We start from the raw sequence: 26,271 nt of genomic DNA, 5'->3' as shown, positions 1-26,271 counted from the left end.
GCTTGATATTTCAACTTTATGGTATCTGGGAGTTGCTGTGCAGAAGAGAAAAATTTATATTACACCCTATAATGCTGTACACAGGTGTTTTAGACGGACCATGGCCATGGGAAGATCCAGGGAACCGATTCTAGCAGAGCTGTCACACCACTGACTTACCCAGTCCAGGAACAGTTCCATCCCTCTGTGCCAGCGGTTCTCAACCTGTGAGTCGCGACCCCTTTGGGGGTTGAACGACCCTTTCACAGGGGTCGCCTAAGACCATCGGAAAACACATATATAATTACATATTGTTTTTGTGATTAATCACTATGCTTCAATTATGTTCAATTTGTAACCATGAAATTGGGGGTCACCACAACATGAGGAACTGTATTAAAGGGTTGCGGCATTAGGAAGGTTGAGAACCACTGCTCTGTGGGGAAGGTGCCCTCTCTGAATCAGCACCGAATGACTGGGAAGATGCATGTGATACAGTGAGACGGGATTCACAGCCCACAACTAATGGGCTGCCAGCCAGACCAACCAGGCCTGCCTGGTGTGCGTGGGAAAACTGCCATTGTGTCCCTCAACCCATACAGCTAATGCACACATATCCAAGGGAATACGGGCATTGTACTGGCTAATGAGAGAATAATAGCAACTGCCTCTTATATAGAGCTTATTATATCACAGACAGTATTCTAAATGCTTTTCTGTGTCAATAACTCTTTTAATATTCAGACTTCTCTAATGAGGTGGCTACCATCAATATGCTCATGTTACAAATGCAGAGCGACTAACATACTTGCCCACAACCTAGCCTGCCCAGATAGATCCGGATTGGGGGGAGGGGGTCAGGTAGGAGGGGTGATGGAAGCCCCAGGATAAAACACCACAAACTCCCATTGTTTGTAACAATAGTTTAGTAGTGTTTCTTGAATAAATACTTTTCAGTCTTCTGTATGCCTTTGGTTTCCTGAGCCCTAAAATGGATGATTTTTTTACTGTTTTGTCCAGTTTTATTGTTGCTTTTGGGGCAGAGCATTTGCCAAGTTCCTCACTCCGCCACTTTGGAAGTCCTGACATCCCCTCCCCCCCCCACCCCAGGCACACTCTTCAGTTTATTTTAGGCTAATAATACTACCAACTATTTATTTTAAATTGGCTTCATTTTAATTGAAAATCTAATCTTTCTCCAAGAGCCATTAATGGCTCTATCAGCATCTTGAAAGCATTAGGGGGCCTCTGAGAGAACCATCTTGCTGAATATAAACCACATGTTTCCCCGTCAGACTTCAGGCCTCCCTGATATGGGGATATCTACCTGTAGATGCCTTCACGCTGCCTCAAGGTCCGTGGGGGTGGGAAGGACAGGGCTTTTCTGGCCCTCTTCCCTGATGGATGAAGTGATAAGAAAACAGGTTCCTAAGCTGAAAGTTGCCTCATGTAATTTCTGATACCCAACAATACAGTTTAAACCACATTATTATCCAACCTTCTAACTTCCTCCACCCAGCATATATTACAAAAAAAACCTCCACAAGACCCTGAAAACCTCAGAATTCCACATGACAAACTGTTCATAAGCATGAAAACCATCAGTAAAGCCCTTCAGGGCCAGGGTGTCATGTGGGTAATTGGCAAGAACCTCTTTAAAAGGGATTCCATTCAATAATGTGTCTTTAAAAAAAAAACTTAGCTAAACCTAAAGCTGAGCATCAAGTAATTACACTCTCAATCTTTCCAATTGCACAGTGTTTTGAAAATGTCAAAATTACAACCAAATGCTGCTGGAGCATATTGTACTGGTGGTTTTCTAGTAGAGGTGCTGGCCATACGAGTGGAAAGGGGAAAGTTTGCATATTTTCCCTGTAGAACCATAGTAAGTGGAGCATATAGATATAATATAGATGGAACCTATTGAAATACACATATTTAATGAGTTTGGTCTTTGGTTGTTTTTTCTTCCCCCTCTTTGGAAGGAAAATCAATGTATGGCCATAAAACCATAAGGTTGCTATGGAAAAAACTTACTAAAGCAGCAAATTTCCACAAGAGACAAACAAGTCATCAAAAGGTGATACTCCAGCCTGGCCAGCGTGGCTCAGTGGTTGAGCACCAATCGATGAACCAGGATGTCACAGTTCGATTCCCAGTTGCAGGCTCAATGCCCAGTGGGGGCACATACAAGAGGCAGCAGATCAATGTTTCTCTCTCATCGATGTTTCTATTTCTCTCTCCGTTCCTCTCTCTAAAAATTAATAAAAACATTTTTTTGAAAAAGCTGATACTCCAAGAGATAAGGCAAGGGCCCCTCACGCGTACAAGAGGTTGTGCACGACTTATGCGAGGGCAGGTAAATGCCACGGGTCTTCCCCAAGCCTTCACTCGAGCTCTTGGTCAGGACCCACAGAGTAACGGGCTGGGTGAGGACGTGTGCCAATCCAGTGCCACACTGTCACCGGAGCCCTTGTAAACAATGGTCCAGAACGGCTCATGAACGCACTTCCTCACGAAGCCCACCTGGTAGCGTCATCCCCTTTGCAATGTGCTCAACGCTGGGAAAACATATGCTGGCCATTCAAGGCCCAGTTTTGGAAGCCATTCTATATGATAGGGGAGTAAGGGGGCAGAGCAACCATTTACATTAACAGAATATGTTAAGTATATATTATTCCAAAAAACTATTAAGACACATAGGCTGCTAACAGGCACCTATGGATCAAATCTAACTATAAGTACATTTCATTGGCTACATACTGATTTGTTTGCTTTTACATCTGCATTTCAAGGGGGGAAAGGAGAAGAATATAGGGGTCTCTCAATTTTAACTTCGTCAGGAGGGAAAGGCCCAGCCACCATTTCATTTTAGCAATGGAACACTATTCTCTGGCTTGCAGAGGGAAATTTTAGATGTAACTGTTTGGAGAAAGTGAGGAATATGGGAGAGCTGGAGTGGGGAGAGATTAAAGCATATGTATTAGGTTGCGTTTTTTCTGTGTGTTTATTTTGAATATTTTGCTGGAATAAAGAGGGAGGAGTGTCTTCAAATAACAACAATGATCTACGTACCCTTGCCAACCCCTAAGGTAAGCAAGGGGCATTTCTCACTCCCAGCCCTGTCCTTGCACCTAGGGAAGGGAGGGGAGGGGAGGGGAATGGGGCTGCTCGCGCAGTTGCTCTAAAGAGCCTCTAACTAAGCCAAGATTCACAAATCCAGGAGGGCCATAGAAAGGGCGTGGAGGAAAGGAGAGTTTGTAGCTAAAAGTGCCTGCTCCCTCCCCCATCAGAAGGAAGGGCTCCTTCCTGCCGGCTCAGTGTCCATGGTGCCCATTTTTGCCTTCCGTAGACACTGAATGAAAAGGAAGAATCAGGAGGCAAGAGTGCCATGACCATGTGCCTGGTACTACTGGCTCCTTTGTAAACCATCTACTACAGTGCCTGCCTTGTTGGGTGTAACTGGCAGAGAAACGTAAATCCTTGCCCTCTTGGAGCTTACAGTCCGGCCAAGGAGACAAATGTGAAGGGGGCCGAGGGGTGGAGAAAATTATGCAATGAGTTACAAAACAGGGGAGTACAGGGCACTCTTAGAGCATCTAACAGGATGTGTCTAGTCTGGCAAAGGGTGGGGGGTAGGTCTGAAAAGGCCTTGAAGGGTGTGACATTTCTGCTACTCACTCAAGAGCAAGTGCTAGACAGGGCAAGGGAGAAGGGCTCTATAGAGAGGAAACCGCATGTGGGACATGTCCTGAGACAGAAAAGAGATGGAGGAAAGGAACTGAAAGAAGGTCCTGGGCAGAGCACAGGGGCGCTGGCAGGAGGCACCAGAATCTGCAAGGCATCAGCGGAGTTGGTAAAGGGTTAGGATTTTATCCTAAGAACCATGATAATTATTTGAGGACCTTTATGTGGAGAAGAAATCAAGTCAGACAGACATTTTTAAAAGCCCCCCTAGTTCCCTTCTGTGGAAAATGAGTAACAGCTGACAAGACAGGAGCTCTGCTCAGGTGTATGGTCAGAGAAGGCAGAATTGGGGCTATGCTAGGAAGAAGCAACTAAAGAACAGAAGAGAGAGGGTATAAAAAGGCCACAAAAATACAACGTGGTAGAAAAAGAGAGAGAAAAAAATATGTGGAGTAGGCCACATGGGGGACAGACACAGGCAGGGCTGATGATGAGAAGAAAGACTGAAGTATCAGTGGGCTGGAGATCCCAGTGAGGCCAAGGACTGCCGGTGGGAGTGGGCAAGAGAGCAAGCAGAAGGATGATGTTGGGGTGCGCAAAGGCGGAACCATTTCTGGGTATTAGTGTCCAGAATGTGGCTTGGCAGAAGGTGGTTATGGAAATGGTTACGGAAAAGTGGACGAGAATGATAGCAATGATAAGAAGGTAGGAAAACAAAGACCACATTGCTGAAGAGGCACTGAGTCCCAGCTCCTGAGAGAAGCAGGGAAGCGCAGCCACAGGCGAAGTCTTCCAAATATAGATTTAGAGCTTCTGGAAGGGCTTCAAGAATATTCTACCCTCCTCCCCACCCCTACCCCGACCCCAAGCCTCCCCACTCCTTTTGCCTAAGTGTCTGGCTTGACTACATAAAAGCAACTATTAGCACAGTTGTTTAGAGATTCACAAACATGTTATATGTACAGTTCAGCATGTATCCTAGGGAATCTATGTGCATCGTAAGCAGAAAAGTTACTGATAAGCCTGGCCTCCATTCCCATGGCCTCAGCCTATGGCTTGTGCTCCACAGAGTGACTGCTACATTGCTTGCACCACACATACGATGCCATGTCCTGTGTCCCTACCAGATTCAAAAGTCACATAAGGTCACTGTGCTTCCTTCACAGTCCCTAATGCCATGTCTAAGATGTATGTAGTAGATGCTCAATAAAGAATGAATCAATCCCATTTATATAAAATTCAAACCTAATTTATGATGTTAAAGTCAGCACAATGGCTCTATCCTGGGTGGGGAGGGTAACTGGATAGGAGTATCAATGTTATATTTCTTGATCTGGGTGCTGTTTGTATGGATGTGCTCAGTCAAAATTCATTGGTCTATGCACAGCAAAGAAAATCATCAACAAGAAAAAAAACAACCTGCTGAATGGGAGAATATATTTGGCAACGATTCATCCAATAAGGACTTAATATCCAAAATTTATTAAAAACTCACACAACTCAACACCAAAAAAACCAAACAAACAATTCAATTAAAAAATGGGCAGAGGCCCTGAATACACACTTTCTATAAAAACAACATGCAGATGGCCAATAGACATATGAAAAGATGCTCAGCATCACTAATTGTCAGAAAAGTACAAATTAAACCACAATTAAATATCACCTCACACCTGTCAGAATGGCTATCATCAATAAGTCAACAAACAACATGTGTTGTTGAACATGTGAAGAAAAGGGAACATTCGTGTACCGTTGGTGGAAAATCAGTAAGGAGGGTCCTCAAACAATTAAAAATGGGACTGCCTTAAGACCCAGTGATTCCACCTCTAGGTATAGATCTGAAAAAACCCAGAACACTAATTTGATCGAATATATGCACCCCTATGTTCACTGCAGCATTATTTACAATAGCCAAGATAGGGAGCAACCCAACTGCCCGTCAACCCAAGTGGCTAAAATTGTTGTGGAACACTTACCCGTGGGCTGTGAGCACTGAAGGGGGTAGCACAGTGCAAGCATAAAAAGTTGGGTAACATATATAAATTGAACATTACTCAGCCATAAAAAAGAATGAAATCTTACCATTTGCGACAGAATGGATGGACCTAGAACATATTATGCTGTGAAATAAGTCAGTTAGAGAAAGAAAAATCATCTGATTTCACTTACATATGCAATCTAAAGAACAAAATAAATGAACAAACAAAATTGAAACAGGCTTTTAGACCAGAGAGCAGACTAATGATTTCCAGAGGGGATGGGGTGGGGGGGACTGGGTGAGAAAGGTGAAGGGATTAAGAAGTACAAATTGGTAGTTACAAAATAGTCATGGGAGGTAAAGTACAGCATAGAAAAATACATTCAGTAATATTGTAATATCAATGTATGGTGCCAGCTGGGTACTAGAAATATTGGCGGGAACACTTTGTAAAGTTCTATATGATTGTCTAACCAATATGGCATACACCTGAAGCTAATACAAAATAGTACTGAATGTAAACTAATTAAAAAATAAATTAAACAAATAAAAAAGAAATAAATGGCCCTGGCCTGGTGGCTCTGTTGGTTGGAGCATCATCCCGAACACCAAAATTCCTGGTCAGGGCCCATACCTAGGTTGTGAGTGTGATCCCAGTCAGGGTGCGTATGGGAGGCAACCAAACCGATCAATGTTTCTCTCTCTCCCCTTCCCTCTAAAATCAATAAAAACATATCCTCAGATGAGAATTTTAAAAATAAATAAATGATAACTAGGAAAACAAAAAAAATAAATACTTCTTAAATGGAGTTTAAAAATTCATTAGTCTGTATAATTATGATTTGTACATTTTTTTCTGTCTATATGTTAGGTTTCCATAATTTTTTAAATGATAAATAAATCAATCACTCCACTGAAATGCTTCCCCAATGTAGGACTTCAACAACAAGCTAAAGCAGGCACTGGCAAAGATGTTCTAGAAGAGGGAAGACATGAAATGTCTTAGGCCTTGCACGCCCCACGGTCTCCATCACAACTACTGGGCTTTTGCTGTAGCACCAAGGAGCCACAGATAATGTGGAAATGAACAAGTGTGGCTGTGTCCCAACACAACATCCTAATGAACACTAACCTTTGAATTTTGTATCATTTTCACACATCCTGAACCAGTCTTGAGTTTTGTTGAGCATTCAAATTTTAAAAACCATTCTTAGCTCTCCAGCTGTGCAAGAATGGGCTGCAGGCCCACAGAGGCCCACAGGAGTGTTTGCCCAACCCCGGCACTAAGCGGGGGTGCATATCAAACACATCTCCTGGCCTGCGTCCGGCTCAGCCTGTCCCTCGTCCCTCCCCCAAGCTGCCCCCCAGCATCTCCCACCTTTGTAAGTGGGCAGAGACTCCATCCTGTCACCACATGGATATTTATTGTCCCGAGGTTTGATGGGCTCCACTCGACAGATGGGATAGGGGTTGTAATCTTGCTTATACGTCGTGAGCAGATCCATATTCTCTTCACTTGGGACGAACTGGTCCGGCTGGCAGATCTTCACTGGTAACACTTTGTGGGGCCCAAAATCTCTCCTGTAATGAAAACAAGCACATGCAGGGGCCCCTGGCTCAGGTACGGCTCTCGGTTTCCACTCAGCCCAATTCCACAAATGTCCGCTAAGAATGACCTACTCCATGCCCCCGACTGCTCTTCCTCCTCTGTTGCCCACTTTCGAGAAAGACGCCCCATTCTCTCCTCACCCACCCCAGGCTCCTGGACACCATCTGGATCCACCCCGCACGGCTCCAGTCACTCACCAGGGACGGCCCCTCCACCTCATCAGTCTGTCTTCCCTCCAAGGCTCAGACCCTGACCATTCCTCACTTGACCAGGTGACAGCTGACTGCCTGGCTTTCCTGCTTCCTTACGGCCACTTCTACTTCAAGCCCCTGAGTTGGCCAGAATCAGCCCTCTAACCTGAAAATCAGATCACTTCACTCCCCAGCTTAAAACCCTTCCCGATAAAGCCCAGCCTGCTAGCATGGTGTGTAAGCTTCGCTGGCCCTGGCCCTGCCTTACTCCCCAGCCGCAGCTCCCACCGCCCCCGGCCCACATTCCACTCCAACCGCCCCGGGCCACTGAGAAGGCCTCTCTGCGCCTGCTCTTCCTGCCTTCCTTCCCCCGAAACCCCCTCACTGTGGAGCTAACTCGATTTTTTCAGACACCACCACTTCCTTCTCTGTGCTCCCATTGCTTCTCCTGCTAACATTTATTTCCTTCCTCTGCTTGACCTTACAGAAAACCCAGAAGAGCAGAGCAGTACATAAAGGGAGACACTGATGCCCTAACCCAGTGGTCGGCAAACTCATTAGTCAACAGAGCCAAATATCAACAGTACAACGATTGAAATTTCTTTTGAGAGCCACATTTTTTAAACTTAAACTATATAGGTAGGTACACTGTTATTAACTTAATTAGGTACTCCTAAGGCTTAGGAAGAGCCACACTCAAGGGGCCAAAGAGCCGCCGTTTGCTGACCATGGCCCTAACCGGTTTGGCTCAGTGGATAGAGCGTCGGCCCACAGACTGAAGGGTCCCAGGTTCGATTCCGGCCAGGGCATGTACCTTGGTTGCAGGCACATCCCCAGTAGGAGGTGTGCAGGAGGCAGCTCATCGATGTTTCTCTCTCATCGATGTTTACAACTCTCTATCCATCTCCCTTCCTCTCTGTGAAAAATCAATAAAATATATTTAAGAAATAAAAATAAATAAAAAATAAATAAATAAAGGGAGACGCTGAGCCTTTCATTTCCCTGCTCCCTGCCACCAGTGCCCTCATCATCGCAGGGAGCATGAAACAGTGGGAGGACAAAGCGCGATGGCCTTCACTAAATGGGAAACACTCCCTTCCCTAAGCATCCCACAGCTACCGGGAGGCCCAAAGCTCGCTGTACCTGGATCACCCTGGCCACACCGGGGCTGGGCTCGGCCTTCCAGTCCCCACCAGGGCGATCCTGACTTGCGATTCTCGTGCAGACTCTCCTAAGCAAGTATTTCCCCCCAAGGGCTCTGCTTGACAGGACAGCCTGGTTTGGCCTGGAACCCATGTATTAACCTGGACGAGGGGAGGTAGATGGGCCCTGATGGTGCTTGCCAAAGCAGCCTCGCCAAGGGAGGGGGGAGGTTTCCGGACAGGAAAACATCAGACCCAAACACCAATAAAACCCACTTCCCGGCCAAAATCTGGAGCAGCATTACTGAGCCACGCTTGACTAGCAAAGGTAACACGCTCCACTGTAACCTGTCTTGCATGAATTATATACATGGTTGTCCATAAACCCAAACCCGGGCCTGAAAATGCTTGGTGGGATGGGGGCAGCCAGTGAGGAAGCAGGAGAACTAGTCTCCCTAGGGCTCTGCGGAGGAAATGGGAGATGCTTCAGTTGAACTCCCAGTAACACCCTCTGGGTAGAATTAAAAATATCTCTGGGCAGCAGTTACAGGTCTTCAGCCTTCCCCGAGCTCCTTATGGGTAAACAGGAGGAGGAAGCTGGGTGACCTGAGGCCGCTGGCAGCCAGCTGTGTACAACTGGGACTTCAGAGAGAGCAGCTAAATGAGAACCCCAGGGTCAGTCCACACTTGCATCCTTCTTAGTGTAGCTCATGCCAGGGTCTGCTTACTGCTCAGCCAACCACAGCAGCGGGCTCGGAGGGAGGGCCTAGGCGGACAGAGAAATGGCAGTTTCCAGAAAGCCCTGTCTGATCGTGATGACTGCATGGCAGCTTTTATCAGAGAGTTTGTGTTCTCAGGGGAGGGCTCCCAAGTTACAGGTGAGCGCTCCTCCTTCCCAAAGGGATGGGAAGGCCCTAGCCAGTTTGGCTCAGTGGATAGAGTGTCGGCCCTTGGACTGAAGGGTCAAGGGTCTGATTCTGGTCAAGGCCATGTATCTTGGTTGCAGGCTCAATCCCTGGTCAGGGCTCATGTGGGAGGCAACCAATTGATGTGTCTCTCTCACATTGATGTTTCTCTCTGTGTCTCTCCCCCTCCCTTCTCTAAAAATCAATGGAAAATATCCTTGGGTGATGATTAACAAACAAACAAAAGGGGTGGGGACAAGTCTGGAGGCAGGAGAGACCACACACACACACACACACACACACACACACACACACACCGCCTGCATAAACCCATGTTCATCGATGGCTACCCCAGGGTTCAGCCCTGTGCCAAGGAGGAGGATCAGGAGGTGCCAAGGGCAAGTGGTAAGAAACAAGGCCCAAGGCCCAAGCTGCGGCCCCCCCAACCCCAGAGCATCCAGGAGTGCTTCCCAGTCACCGGACGCTGCACACAGGTCATGACATCCTCCTCCGCCATTACCCCCTCAGGGAGCCAGCTTCTCCTTCGAGATACTGTGAAAGCCTTCCTGCAAGGGCTTCCTTCATTGCGCTTAAGGCCCTACTTCCTGCTGTTTCCACAGAAAAAAGAGCAGGAAAATGCCCAGAATCCAACACCGGTTCATGGACTGTCCTGCAGCTGGTTGCTCGAGGGCAAAAGCTGATTCAGCACAGTCCTTGCTCACTGTGTTGAGGAAAAATGGTTCCCCGAGCGTCCTTCTCCAGTACAAACTGTAAGTCCCTGTGAAAGCACATCTATGATTGAATATCCTAATCAGCTATAACTAAGAAAAACGATCTTGAGGGGGAAATGATCTATTTCTGAAGAGCGGAAAGGTTTTCAGTTGAGCTCATTTATACCCCACCCAAAAATATTTGCTGCGGCTTAAGAGTGAATTAAATCTGAATTTATGTTCCTCGTTGTGTTTTTATGTTAAGGACATTCCCTGAAACCTATCATTAACCAAAACGCAACTGCGCGTCCCCAATCTCACATAATCCTACACCCTTTAAGGTCACAAGAGAAAAGTCTATTTTATCCTTCCCAGAAATTGCTCACATTTAGTAGCTTTTTTTTTTTTTAACAACACTCCCCTCACTTCCTGTGTTGCATTTCTTAGTCCCTGTGCCCATTGTGACTAAGAACCAAGAAAAAAAATTGGTCAAAGATGTTAGGTTTCTTTCAGGTGTGGAGCCATAAAAGTGATATAGTATGGAGGGCGGAGAGAGAGAGCCCGAGTTAAGTAAAGGTTAAAGTGGCCTGCTGGGAAGGTCATAGCAACTGACTCCCAATCACTAGGCAAAGTCACAGGAAGGTGTTTGACAAGAGTCTGACAAAAAGAAAGAAGAAATAATAAAGCCAGCCAGCTCGGGAGCCTGGAAATAGGGCCAAGAAGATTTTCACAGCGATAAAGGGGCCATGAAATACTTTTTTAAAAAAACCTATTATTAATGTTTATCTATGAAAACTTCAGAATTTGTTTGTGTGCCCAACTAATCAATCATATGAAATGGAATCCATTTTTAAAAGTTCCTCCTCGCCCTGGCTGGTGTTGATCAATGGTTAGAGCGTCAGCCTACACACCAGAGGGTCTCGGGTTTGATTCCCAGTCAAGGGCAGGTACCTGGGTTCCAGTTCCATCCCTGTCCCGAGCCAGGAGGGTGGGGGGGGGGGGGTGTGGGAAGCAACCAATTGATGTGTCTCTCTCACATTGATGTTTCTCTCCCCACCCCCCACCCCCCACCCCGCTTCGTCTCTCCCTTCCACTCTCTCAAAAAATCAATGGAGCCCTGGCTGGTTTGGCTCAGTGGCTAGAGCGTCAGCCTGCAGTCTGAAGGGTCCCAGGTTCAATTCCGGACAAGAGCATATGCCCAGGTTGCAGGCTCGATCCCCAGTAGGGGGTGTGCAGGAGACAGCAGAACAATGATTCTCTCGCATCATTGATGTTTCTCTCTTTCTTTTCCCTCTCCCTTCCTCTCTGAAATCAATAAAAATATTTAAAAAAATAAAAATAAATGGAAAAAATACCATCACTCCTCCAGTGAGGATTTTAAAAAAAAAAAAAAAGAAGAGTTCCTCCTCTTGCCCAAAGCCAAGCTCTTCACCGCTACCCTAAAACCCCTCCCTCTTTCATGGAAACCTCATCGATGGACCATCTCCTGGTCTGTGCTTAATCCTTTTCCTTTACTGCCTCCTTTCTGTCAGTATTTAAACATGCTCCATCCTTTCTAAACTTTAAGGGGGGAAAATAAAATACGACACAAGAGTTCACTCCCCTCCAGTCCTCTCTCCCTGCCTTCTCTCTCCTAGAAAGGGTTGTCTACGGATGCAGACTTGCCTTCCTCACCTCCCATTATGCTCCCCCCATCAGCTCTGATTCTACTCCTTCCTTGCTCTAGGTGAGGCCTGAATGTATCCAAATCTAGTCACTGCTCCGCAGGCCTTTATCCTCCTGCAGCATCTTCATATTACCCATCCTCTCTCTCATTTTTTAAACGCTCTTCCCTTAGACTTCTGAGATACTCCTCATGATCTGTCCTCTCTCTTAATATGGGGTTTTGCTCTTTGTCGATCAATTGATTTGATTTCATTACTTCCATGTAGAATTCTAAAATTTCCCAGAGTGAAAAAGCACCCGCTAAGAAAACCATTATGTCACCCCGGGCAGGTTGGGGAGTCCATCCCAGGGCACTGAGGAAGGTCCCTAGGCTGAGTCTAAGGGCTTGATTCTTTTTTTTTTTTTTAATTGATTTTTCACAGAGAGGAAGGGAGAGGGATAGAGAGTTGGAAACATCGATGAGAGAGAAACATCGATCAGCTGCCTCCTGCACACCCGCTACAGGGGATGTGCCTGCAACCAAGGTACATGCCCTTAGCTGGAATCAAACCTGGGACCTTTCAGTCCGCAGGCGACGCTCTCTCCACTGAGCCCAACCGGCTAGGGCAGGGCTTGATTCTTGTCACTGATCCTGCGAAGAACACACTGGGCCCTCCTTGTCTTCACAATGAAAGACAGCGTTCCAAGCACCTGCCTCCAGGACTCAGGCTACATAGTTCCTGTCTCCTGCTCTACTCTCTCATCACCTTGACCCCCACTAAAGCTGAGGCTAACATCTGTCACCGCTTCATATAAGCGCTGGACAAAATATAAACACAACTACCTGTCAGCACTAAAGAGCAACCAAGACAGGAAGATTCTGGGGCAGAATCAATGGGTGAAAGGAGGGAATGGCGCGGATGAGCCTCTGTGGGAGCTCCCACTTTGTTTCAAGGCCTCCGTCTGAAGGCGGGCTCCGGCCTGCGCTAGGTAAGGCAGCTCAAATGGGAATAGAACATCTTATGTCTCTCTTGACTGAAGAACCAGAGGACCAAATTTTGAGGCAACCACAGGTACCAGAAAGTGAAGAAGGGATCCTGGAAAGGAGAGAACCAGAGACAAGAAGCTCAAATGTTATCTATCACTGGGCCCAAATCTCTAGCTGACCTCACATGCATGTCAGCCTTCAAGCCACAGGCTAAAGGCAAAGAACTGAACTGAGGCCCAGCTGGTGCGGCTCAGGGGTTGAGCGTCGACCTATGAACCTGGAGGTCACAGTAGGGTTCCCAGTCAGGGCATATGACCAGGTTGCAGGCTCCATCCCCAGTGGGGGGTGTCAGAAAGCAGCCAATCAATGATTCTCTCTCTCCCTCTCCCTTCCTCTCAGAAATCAATAAACAACATATTTTTAAAAGACAAAAAAAAAGATACCTTAATCAATAAAGAAATTTTTTAAAAAAAGAACTGAACTGAGATTTAAGCTGCCACCCAAGACAGAGTTTGCATTTTCACTCAGTCCAATCAAGTTACCCCCTATCTGCTCTAAAAAGAAGAAAAAAACATCTTCAGAAGGGAATATAGAAAAATCCAGTCTCCACTATACAACATTAACAATGTACAGGATCAATCCAAAATTACCTGGCATACATACAAATGTGACCCACTCTCAAGAAAAAAAAAGATAAATCATGAGGACCAACCCAAACAGACCCAGATGTTAGAACCAACGCAGCTATTTAACTATGCTCAATTACAAAAGACAAATGAGGTCATAATGAATTAAAAGGAAACTACAGAAGGCAAACAGTATCGAAATAAAAAGAACCAAATGTATACCCTAAAACTGAAAAATACAATATCTGAAATAAAACATCCACTGGATGGGCTTAATATTAGAATAGAGGTGGAGGAAAGATTCAGTAAACTTGAAAACAGATGAATAGAAACTATCCATACTAAAGAACAAAGAGAAAAGAGATTGGGGGAGGGGGAGAAATGAACAGGGACAGAAAAAAATAAATACTTGAAGAAATAATGGGCAAATTGTCCCCAAATTTAATCAAAGACACACAGCATCAAAGGCTCTGAAATTGCTCAGGGAAGTCTAGTGCTGAGACCTATTTCTGCATGTCTTCATTAATTCTCAGGCCAGTGTACAGAGCGGAGTAAGCATATCCCTTGGGGTATAGGTCTGAGTAGAAAGCCAAGTATATTTGAACAGAAAATGTGTAAAATTCCATGGGTGGGGAAAGACTCAAGCCTACTAGCAACTTTCTTGCTTCTTTCCTGGCTTTTGAAGAGGGTACCAACTACCCTTTCTCTTTTAGCTCTTGCCTCCCTGATTCTCCTCAGTTTACCCGAAAGTCTTGTCAGTAAATGAAGAAATGTGCACTGCCAACTTCCTGCCTTCCACCCTTCAGCCAAACTTATCAAGTCTCACCCTGAAATCTTCCCACACACATGTGCACCTCCAGTTCACCCTGACCATGGTCTCCCTTCATTTTTTTTAATATATTTTATTGATTTTTTTACAGAGAGGAAGGGAGAGGGATAGAGAGTTAGAAACATCGATGAGAGAGAAACATCGATCAGCTGCCTCCTGCACACCCCCTACTGGGTATGTGCCTGCAACCAAGGTACATGCCCTTGACTGGAATCGAACCTGGGACCCTTGAGTCCTCAGGCCAACGCTCTATCCACTGAGCCAAACCGGTTAGGGCCATGGTCTCCCTTACAGTGGTTCTCAACCTGTGGGTCGCGACCCCTGAAAATACATCCTGCATATCAGATATTTACATGACGATTCATAACAGTAGCAAAATTACAGTTATGAAGTAGCAACGAAAATAATTTTATGGTTGGGGGTCACCACAACATGAGGAACTGCACTAAAGGGTCGCGGCATTAGGAAGGTTGAGAACCACTAGAATAAAGGTCTCACACCATCTTGAGGACTCACTTCTTGCCTATGAAGTTATCCACTTTGCCCATCTTAAAGGATCTGGCTTTCCTAACAGAAATAATGTCACAAAACGGGGCCCAAGTGTTTTGCAGAATGACACGCCTAAGGAGAAATGAGGCTTGAAGTACAAACCTCTTCTTCATAAATTGGTCTCAGGTCTATCTGAACCAAAGGCAGATCCCATGTGGAAGAATTACCAAGGGCTGCGAGAAAGCATCATAGTAAGGGGGGGTCGGGGGGCTGAAAATCACAAGCTCTCTCCTTACGGCACCTGCTGTAAATCCCCAAGATTTACAGTCAGCAAGAGTTGTGTGCAGCTGTACTCACGCCTCATGCTGGGATGATAACCTTTCCAGAAACCAGGTGTTTTTTGTGTCTGGGCTTAATCACCAAAGCCAGCCAAGCCCTGGGTCACGTGACTTCATTATGCAGCAGGTGGCAGCCCCACGGCCAGTCTCAGAAACCAAGCCAGGTCAGCCTTTAGATAGCAACGTGGGTGGGACATTCTGGTAATAAGGGACCCAAGGGCAGAGGGATGACAATCCAAGCAGACACCGGGTGTGCAGGCACAGGGCTGACCCATCCCATCCCCCAGAGGCCTCTGCGGGGGCACCCAGGAGACAGCTTCCCTGCACTCCTTGACAGGGAATCGTTTTGTTGTATGTACAGATACATGAATCGGAGTCTCTGCTGAGTTTGTAAGGCTCAGAAAATATGGTTGATAAAATCGTGATGTCTGCTCATTTATCTCAATAGGAACTCACTGGAAATCAAATAAAGAAAGCTTCCCGACAGGGCCATGGTTTTGTTGGTCTGTGATCACTAGTGCCCAGCATGGAAGACACAGGGCTGAGAAATGATTAAATTGACGTAAAGGAGGGAAGAGATTCCTCTGCTTATTTCTCCCCGAGTTCTCTTTTCGGGGAAGAAAACAAAGTGCCGGAGAGACGCAGCTCTGCTCTTCCCTCCCAGGGGAACCCTGCTCCTGCCCCTTCTTCTTTTTAAGGCCCCTAGGACCATGAACAACTTGTTTTGGAAATTCTTTCCGTTTCTGCATTCCTCCACTTGGGCCACGTCTTGACGTGAATGGTACGGTGACTCTGGCTCTGACAAGAACAGAGGGGCCTTCTGGGTGATGTGTTTGTTGTTGGAAGTGACGGGAGGCAAGGGTCATTTAGGACAGGTCAGAGGGGCAGTGTTTGTTTTGCAAAGCACCATCGGGAGGCCAGAGGGCCTGTGGGGCTCCGTCTGGGGGCTCAGCCAGGTGACGGAGCACGGCTCCCGCCCCAGAGAAAGGGTTTATCCTCTTCTCCTAAGCTTGTGGGCAACAAACAGAAATCATTCGTCAACACGCAACCCTCAGACACCCTTTTCTGTATTTCCAGGACATGAAACAGATCCCTAATGTGATATCATCTGAAGCTGTGCTGTGCTCTACATGCGCAGGGCGCTCTTCATTTCCTGCAGATTGGGTATAAACAGATGAGAAACCCAGTATCTAGAGCAGCCGTGGGCAAACTACGGCCCGCGGGCCGGATCCGGCCCGTTTGAAATGAATAAAACTAAAAAAAAAAAAAGACCGTACCCTTTTATGTAATGATGTTTACTTTGAATTTATGTTAGTTCACACAAACACTCCATCCATGCTTTTGTTCCGGCCCTCCGGTCCGGTTTAAGAACCCATTGTGGCCCTCGAGTCAAAAAGTTTGCCCACCCCTGATAGAGGCTGCATGTGGTGTTTGCAAGCCCTTTCTCAACACAGCTCTATCCTTTACTACCAACTACATGTCTCTCATGCTTATGCCAAGGACTTTACATTTATGTTAATCACGGTTTCTTAAAAGGAAAAGCAATGTTCTGAAAGGGTCCACAGCTCTGGTTGTGGTCTTCAGCCTCTTAGGAACTAAGAATGCTTTATTTTCTTCGTAAAGTGAGGCCAAGCTTTAAGGTTCATATTGTTTTTAAAAAGTCATAGGCTGAAAAGCAGGTTGCATAAATTACAATTTTTTTCAAGAAGGACCTGGAAACCTTGTGCTTAAATCAAGTCATTTAAGAAACTGCTCTGCATGAAAGTGGCCTGATTCAAGTCAAGCGTCAGACGCGGCACTCGACTCCCCCCCTTTGTCAAGCTGCTCCATCCAGTGGTTCCCACCAAGCTCAGGGACCCTTCACACCATTTCTCCCCTGCCTCCTCTCCGGGGTCTTTTCTGCCCCATAACCCAAACAGGGACTTCTTCCTCTGAACCTAAAAGACAGCAGCTTTTAGTAGGAACACTATGCCTCCAACCCACAATCTAAACAGAGGATATGCCAGGCCTATCCTGGGGGTACCCTGGGGGCAGAATGAATTAGAGCGATTCTGCTTAGCCTGCGTCCTCGGGGACCTTCACTACAAAAGCACAGTTATGAGGCTCAGGGAGGAATTTCACCAGGCCTTGAGCACCTGTCACAGGCAGGCACTGTGCCAGACCATCTCACCTCCACCTCGCAGCAATCCTGCCGCGACGAGGGGTGGCTCAGGCAGTGAGTATGTCCATCTTCCAGGTCTCATCTGGGACTGATCTATGCCATCTGAAACACTGCCCAACTGCACTCAAAGATGTTTCTACCCCATGGAGTCACCAGCCGCAAGTTATCACCTGGCGGTAACCGAGGCATCAGGGGCAGATTCCTGCAACACGTAGAACAATCCTGAGATTGATCACTCCCCACCAGCCCCTCAATACCGACACCTCTGCAACCCAAATACACTGAGCCCAGTGGTTCAGTCTCTGCACAGAACTGGAGCTAAAGAATCAGAGCTTATTAGGCAAGAGTAATTTAAAAGGAAATATTCCTTCCTGAAGAACATTTAAGGGGGCCCCCAATTCAAAGCCTGTAGCATCATTTCAAAGAAGCCCACTCTTCCTCTATGATCAAGTTCTCCTTCACCACAACCAACATCACCACCACCACCCACCTAAGCCAGTGGTTCTCAACCTTGGCTGCACATTAGAATCACCTGGGAATCTTTTTAAAATCCTGATTTCTGGGCCTCATCCTCCGGAAATTCTGTTTCTTTGTTACTAATGTTGTGGCCCCACCCCATAACAAAGAAACAGAATTTCTGGAGGATGAGGCCCAGAAATCAGGATTGTAAAAAGATTCCCAGGTGATTCTAATGTGCAGCCAAGGTTGAGAACCACTGACCTAAGCTGACCTGGAGCTTAGCTGCCAAAGCCCAAAACTCCTTTTTCAGCAACAGCCCCCTCTTTCCATCCCTTTGTTACTTGACTTAACCTCCCACCTTTCTATGTAGATCAATTTAGCCTTTCCCCTCCCCTCTTTCCCTGCCCTCAACACAAGAATCCTTTCTCTTTAAGAGGAGATTGGAGAAAACTAGACAGATTAATCCATGCAGGATTTTCAGAGATACAGAAAATTAACATTAAGACAGTAACAGCATATGTCGATGGTGCACATTAATGCAGTATTGAACATCACTACATTCAATTGTACATTAGTGTCATGCATTACCCCGTTAATTATACGTTCACACATGCATACCCCTGCCCTCACCTCGATGTGGTCAGGCCTTCCATTGGTATGGACCCTTTCTGGTACTCCCTCTTGGGCTTGAAGGACTCTCTGGGCAGGTACGAGTGATAGATAGGGTAGTTCTCGGTGTATTCGGAGAGAAGACATGGTTTCTCTGTTTTATCATAAATCTTGGTAGGGAGATGTGGACAATGATGCCGCCTGTAAAAACACATGAAATTAGGTTGGTTGCCTTCTTGAGAAGGTCATATCCAGTTTGATAATGCTACCTTCTCAAAATGTGACCCAGACTATGAATCCATGACTGCTATCATTGAAGACAGAAATGTAACCCTTCCTTTTTTCTACTGAACTATGAAAAGTCGCCAAATTTTTTTAATGATCTGTAATTGCAATTGGTTAATTGTCAAAATTCCTTGGATCATAAAGTTACACATAAGCACCAGCCAGCGTAGCTCAGTGGTTGAGAATCAACCTATGAACTAGGAGGTCATGGTTCAATTCCTGGCCAGGGCACATGCCAGGTTCCAGGCTTGATACCTATTGTGGGCGTGCAGGAGGCAGCCTACCAATGATTCTCACTCATCATTGATGTTTCTCTCTCTCTCTTCCTCTCCCTTCCTTTCTGAAATCAATAAAAACACATTACACACAAGCATGGCTGATGTTCAGCCGTTGCATGTGCCCTATTGCTTATTTAAATACTTGCCTGCATTAACAGTTAAATGGTTGTGGCCCCTGAGTCCTCTGAGTACCAACTCGATTGGCTCAGGCCCTCCCCTGAGGCCTCCCAATCACCGAGCAATTAGGGCTCCACACCTGACCTAACAAGGTACCCCAAGTCTGTGCTCTGGGGTCAGGCTACTGTCTTTCCTCATTGGTTCCTGGGTCAATTCTGATTATCATTTTTGCACACAAGTGGTATACTACATGCCATTGACTCCCTGAAACCATATTCACATTTTACATCTGGCACCTTTATTCTTTCAGGTCTCACCTCAATTGCTGCCTCTTTAGAAAGACTTCTGCTGATCATTTATACCTAAAATACACCCCACTCCCCTCTTCTCTCTCAGTTCCTCTCACCACCTCATATGCCTTTCTCATTACTTACTGTTATCTGTAGTTGGCACATTTGTTTATTGTCTATCTCATCTATCAAGTTCATGACCTTCCCTGTCTTGTTCACTGCTACATCCCTAGTACCTCATATCCTGCCTGGCACACAGTAGACATTCAATAAACATTTATTGAATAAATGACTGAGTATATAAATGAATGATTAAATAAACTCTATGTCTCATTATGTAGGTGATAAATAATAATTTGCCATTATACTTTATAGTGAGCTTTTCATTTTACATGCTGTAATAAATGAACCTTACTATTCTACTAATTGCTGGATAATGGGCAACTATTTGAGCTCTCAAAAACTAAGGAGTGTATCAATTATTTGTGTGCCCATATGCAATCCTTACAAATCAGTGGGGCACCTCTAGTCATCAGACACTAGCACAACAACAAAAGTCCATGAGTGATTTCCAACTTAATTATATGAAGGAATGGCATGGAATTATTGTAAAACTTTTTACACTGAACTGTTTTTAATTACAAAAACTAAAATACACAGCACTCTGGGGCAGTGCATAGGGGAGGAAAGAAGGAATGAAAGAGAGAGAGACAAACATACAGAGAATTCATCACCCTCTACTCTAAAGCTATTTTCAAGGCAACAATTACAGTGGGGCCTTGACTTACGAGTTTAATTCGTTCCGTGACAGAGCTCGTAACTCAAATTACTCGTATGTCAAATCAACAGTGAACGAGTGAGACACGTGATGCTGGGCTAATGTTGTGGCATTCACTGTGACGTTCGCTGCGCCAACTAGCGGTGGGGTATCTGAAGCTGGCTCGTAACCTGAATTTTAGCTTGCAACTCAAAGCAAAAAATCGGCCAAGAGATGGCTCGTATCTCGAAAAACTCGTTAGTCAGGACACTCGTAAATCAAGGCCCCAGTGTAGTTAGTAAGTTCAACCATCTAAGTAAATGTTGCTGCCACCGGTGTTGTTACTGGGTACCTCTATTCAACTCTCCAACCCCCAAAGAGAATGATCGACACCTGTATTGTTCACATGAATACAACTGCATATAAACAAGTTCCTTTACAGATATTTCTATTTTCTTTTCATTTGTAGATTTCTATCTTGAAACGCCATAAGAAGACATAAACTTGTCAATTTACATTTTACTTTTGTGATCGTAAAAGTAAATTCATGACAAATATTTTAGGCTTTCCTAATTATTTACTAGGAAATCTGTCAAATATTTAGTCCTTATACTATCAATATCTGAATTTCACAGCACTAAATATGCTCAATAAAATTTAGGTTTCCTTTCTCAAAATGCACATTGTTGGCATTTAATACTCAAAGATGAACATGTATTTATATCATATCCTATATAATAAAAGCCTAGGTGGCATCACGCCCTTGTGCAACACCCTCACACAGCAATGTCAAGATGGCCACCACAAGAGGGCCACGCGCACAGTGGAGGTGGGGCCCGGTGGCCGTTCTGCACGGTGAGGCCTGGGGGGTCCCATGGCTCTGTGTGGCACGGATGAGGCCGGTCCTGGTGTCTCCACCGCCTCACATGGTGGAGGCGGGTTGCAGCAGGGGAGGGCAGTTGTGGGCGATCTGGCCAGCAGAGAAGGGCACTTGGGGGCCATCAGGCCAGCAGGGGAGGGCAGTTGGGGGCCATGAGGCCGGCAGGGGAGGACAGTTGGGGACAATCAGGCCGGCAGGGGAGCAGTTAGGCATCAATCAGGCTGGCAGGCAGGCGAGTGGTTAGGAGCCAGCAGTCCCGAATTGTGAGAGGGATGCCCGACTGCTGGTTTAGGCCCAATCCCAGGATCAGGCCTAAACCGGCAATTGGAGATCCCCCAAGGGGTCCCAGATTGGAGAAGGTGCACGCCGGGTTGAGGGACAACCCCCCCCCTGCACAAATTTTGTGCACCAGGCCTCTAGTATATTTAATAAAAATAGCTCCTAATTATAGGAACATAAGTTGAGTGCTTAAATCTTCTGTCCACTTGAGATAAATTGTTGTGTTTCACAGTAAACAAATAACCATCTCCTACAGGATAAAAACATTACCTACTATTACCATTTCTGTGCTCACAATCCATCCAATTATCTGAGATTTCAATCTGAGCCAATTAGTACCCTATTATTTTAGGATTCCTACAAACCTCAAATCAGAAGGTAAGAATTGTGCTGACTACCAAAAATATCTCTGCAGATATATTTTATTCACCCACACTCTGACAGAAAAGTCAAGATTTTATTAAGGATAACAGATCCAGGCACTTGCAATGAAACAGACGCCACAGACATAGCAATATTTTTCCTCTCCAATGCCCTTGTTTTTTAAATCAGTAAAAACTTTGCTTTTATATAAAAATCCCTTTCCTATATTGTTACTTTTTGAAACTGTAATATACTATAAAGGCTTATTCCAACAGAAAAATAAATTTAATGGCAAAATACTACAGTGTGATTGGTATCATGAGAGGGGATTTTAGTTTAGAAAATGCTTGCATCCAGACATTGATGTTCCATTAAATGGAATTATGTCTAATATGTATTTATAGGGCAGATTTTATGTATTTAACTTGTTGCTAGTTAACTAAAACCTTGTCTTACTTTGAAATATCAAAACTCCTATTTCAAAGTAAATATGTCATTGCCTGAGTTCGCTCAAGGGGTCACCCCCTTTCCTTACCTGTACACACACACCCTGAACATCCCTCTCAAGTCACCAAACACCTCGGTATCTCCTTGTTGGTCTTTATCCAGGAGTCGCTCAAGGATAAAGACCAAGTCTGACATCTGTGTTCTGGAGGTTAGCCCAATGCCTGACATATTTATTTAGCAGATGGATGAACAGTTGGGTAGTGTACAGGAAGATAAACTACTGAAAGAAAGATATTTACAACGAAAATTAATTGTTCTAACATTAGTCGAGCAAAAAGGGGAAAGCTGATTCTCAGTTTCTTTGACCTAGATCAGTGGTTCTCAACCTTGGCTGTACATTAGAATCACCTGGGAATCTTTTTAAAATCCTGATTTCTGGGCCTCATCCTTTGGAAATTCTGTTTCTTTGTTACTAATGTTGTGGCCCCACCCCATAACATATGTGTCCTTATAGGGGGGGACAGGGGATAATGTGGGGATAAGGACACATATGTAATAACTTAATCAGTAAAGAAATTTTAAAAAAATAATAAAGTCTTTCCACTCCAGGATAAAGAACCAGAAGTAAAAGGAAATAATCTTGATGTTTTCTGACATATGGTAAAGGGAGTAGTAAAGACCTTTCAATGAAACCCAAAAAAGTAAAACAGTAGTTGACTCTAAACTAGAATCATGGAATTTTAAAACTAAGGAACCAGAAGAATATTTGATCCAATGTCCCCACTATGCAGATAAAAAGTCTGAAACTCAGAGAACAATAGAAAACAGACCCCAGAAATCAACCCAAGCCATTATGCTCAATTACTATTTCACAAAGAAAGCAAGAGCATACAATGGAGTCAAGACGGTCTCTTCAATAAATGATGTTGGGCAAATTGGACAGATACATGCAAAAAAATGAAACTAGACCACTAACTTACCCCATACACAAGAATAATTTCAAAATGGATCAAAGACTTAAATATAAGTCATGAAACCATAAAAATCCTAGAAGAAACTATAGGCAGCAAAATCTCAGACATCTCTTGTAGCAATATGTTTGCTGACACATCTAGGGCAATAGAAACAAAGGGAAAAATAAATGGAACTACATCAACATAAAAAACTTCTGCGCAGCAAAAGAAACCATCAACAAAATGAAAAGAGATCCCACTGTATGAGAGAACATATTTGCCAATGATACATTTAATAAGGGGTTAATTTCCAAAATACATGAAGTATTCATAAGACTTAACAAAAGGAAGACAAACAATTCAATTAAAAAATGGGCAAAGGACCTAAATAGACACTTCTCCAAAGAGGACAAACAGATGGCCAAGAGACATATGAAAAAATAGTCACTAATCATCAGAGATACAAAATTAAAACTACAATGAGGTATCACTGCACACCTGCCAGAATGGCTACTATCAACAAATAACAAGTGCTGGGGAGGATGTGGAGAAAAGGGAACCCTAGTACGCTGCTGGTGGGAATCAGACTGGGACAGCCACTATGGAAAACAGCATGGAGTTTCTGCAAATAATTAAAAATGAAACTGCCATCTGACCCAGTGACCCAATTCTTGGAATATAGCCTAAGAATCCTGAAACACCAATAGGAAAGAATACATGCACTCTATGTTCATAGCAGTGCTATTTACAATAGCCAAGATCTGGAAGCAGGAAGCCCAAGTGCCCATCAGTAGATGAATGATAAAAAAAAAAAAAAAAAAAAAGATGTGGTATATTTACACAATGGAATAATATGCAGCTGAAAGAAAATACAGATCTCTTACCCTTTGATACAGCATGGAGAGACTTGGAGAGTAGTATGCTAAGCAAAATAAGGCAGTCAGAGAAAGACAAGTATCACATGATCTCATTTATATGTGAAATCTAATGAACAAAATAAACTGTTGAACAAAATAGATCCAGAGACATTGAAGCATGCAACAGACTGATGAATTTCAGAGGGAAGGGGGTGGGAGGCAGGAAGAGATTAACCAAAGAATGTATATGCACATATGCATAACCCAGGGACAGACAATAGTGCAGTAACAGTAAAGGCCTTGGGAGGGGGCAGGAGAGGAGGGGGTCAATGGGGGGGGGGGGGGGGAGTAGTACACTGTAATACTTTCAACAATAAAGATAAATTTAAAAATAAAATAAAAGCTGGATGTGAGAAAAAATAGGCTAGGTTTATTGACAAATTACTATACATCACATGGGCTAGGATTTTTATTTATTATCCAATCTAATCCTCACAGCAATGCTATGAAGGAAGCACCGTTACTATTGCACTTACCAACATGAAAACTGAGGTTGAGGAGAGGTCATCTCATTCAAGATCACATAGCCCGCCGGAACCGGTTTGGCTCAGTGGGCAGAGCGTCGGCCTGCGGACCGAAAGGTCCCAGGTTCGATTCCGGTCAAGGGCATGTACCTGGGTTTTGGGCACATCCCCAGTAGGAGATGTGCAGGAGGCAGCTGATCAATGTTTCTCTCTCATCGATGTTTCTAACTCTCTATCCCTCTCCCTTCCTCTCTGTAAAAAAATCAATAAAATATATTTTAAAAAAAAGATCACATAGCCAGAGGATGACGAAATCAGGACTAGCCCCTCAGGACTTCCGCCTGATCCCAAAACCTGCGTTCCTCATCATGGCCATACACTGTGTGGCTTAATGGGATGCCAGCCTGCACCATACACCTCTGTTTCCTGGCTGCTTTATAAACCTAAGGGCCGTCGATAAATTGGCAGTTCTTAAGCCTACCTCTTCCCCTTCCCCCTAGGTACACTCAGAATCTTCCAGGGCAGGGCACTCTCCCTTTTCCCGCAGACCCACAAATATATACAATTCCAAAAACTCTTTAAAATTCTGATCTTTCCACAGAACTTTGTTCACTGTCTAAACAAAAGAGTATCAGTAGATAAATTAATAACAGCAATAAGCAGGGAAACAAAGAATATGGAGTGCTGAACGCAGAAGGACCCTAGAGATCAACCAGCCCTACAGCTTCGTCATACAGATGTGGACACTGAGATCAAGAGATGAGAGTTACTGCCCAAAGTCACACAGCTGGGCAGCAGCAGCATTCACCCCAGGTCCCCCATCACCTCCCATATAACTGACTCCCATTAATAATCCAATTTAAAACTCAAAGTTCAAAATCTTAAAGGATTTGCGGCGTGCTTTTCCTCTTCTTTCAGTAGTTGGAAGCCTGTGACCTATCACAGCTGCTGTGCAAGGGAGGAAAACACTTAAAGCAAGAAAATGCATTCTTGGTCTAGAAGAGGGGAAGGTGCCAAGGATCACCAAACTCAAGTCCTAAAGGCCATCATTTCAAGCCAATCGCTTAAAACCCTTCCAGGGCGTCTGGAGTAACACTGAGATCCTACAGGCAGGGTCTACCCAGTGGAGGACCCATGTCTCAGGGATGGCCTTCCTCCTTAACAGCTCACAAAGCCAAGCCAATTAGCCTCTGGGGGTGGGTAAAAGCCAATGCTTTTCCTGAAGTGTGTTGTTCTCACATATTTATAATATACCCAGAGGCAAAAAGACAAGTGAAAATGCTTTATATGAACTGCAAATCAAGACCTATTTTGAACATATATATATATATATTTAACGCCAATCTTGAGACAAAATAACTCAAATTTCCTACCTATCTCTTTTATGTTGATCTTTTCCTTTTTTTTTTTTTTAATCAGACAGCGAGAAATCTGAATAACTCAAGTTTATACTCTGCCCCTGGTGCTGGGGAACTGAGCAGGGATTACAAGCTAGAACTTTTGGTGGTTACTAATCCTTCAGGAGACCTGATCCTGGGTAACAGAAAGCCGGGCCAAATCTTTAAATATGTGCGGAGAACAAGCAACCTAAAGGAATATCAGGTACTAATATGACAAATAAATGTCATATGCAACTGATGTACAGCTAGCAGTGGCTGCCTGGGTTGGGGGTCCACATCGAAGAACTTCATAAGACAGACCATCTTGATTGATTAGCCATGTCTGTCAAGGCGCCAGATTAGAGAAAAGGGGATGGGTGATAAATATATGAATTTTTTTCTCTCTCACCGATGTTTCTAACTCTCTATCTCTGTCCCTGCCTCTCTGTAAAAAATCAATAAAATATATTTTTAAAAAAATATATGAATTTTTAAAGTCAACAAAAGGGAAGCAA

At 44.6% G+C, this 26,271-nt stretch overlaps 1 protein-coding gene across 2 annotated transcripts in view; it reads right to left on the bottom strand.

The window, feature by feature from the left end:
* Positions 1–26,271, bottom strand: part of SAXO1 (stabilizer of axonemal microtubules 1) — an 87,633-nt gene that overhangs the window by 1,294 nt on the left and 60,068 nt on the right. For both annotated transcript variants that reach the window (XM_081103458.1, XM_081103457.1), the window contains exons 2-3: positions 18,369–18,548; positions 7,026–7,228 (exon numbers count right to left, since the gene is read on the bottom strand). In XM_081103458.1, the coding sequence (XP_080959584.1) occupies positions 7,026–7,228; positions 18,369–18,391 (226 nt within the window). In that variant the 5' untranslated portion in view covers positions 18,392–18,548. The remainder of the gene's footprint in view (positions 1–7,025; positions 7,229–18,368; positions 18,549–26,271) is intronic.

This window comes from Myotis nattereri (assembly GCF_964212035.1).
Source record: "Myotis nattereri genome assembly, chromosome: 12".
NCBI lineage: Eukaryota > Metazoa > Chordata > Mammalia > Chiroptera > Vespertilionidae > Myotis > Myotis nattereri.
Note: the sequence above shows the minus strand (reverse complement) of the source record. Positions and strands in the feature narration are given on the sequence as shown.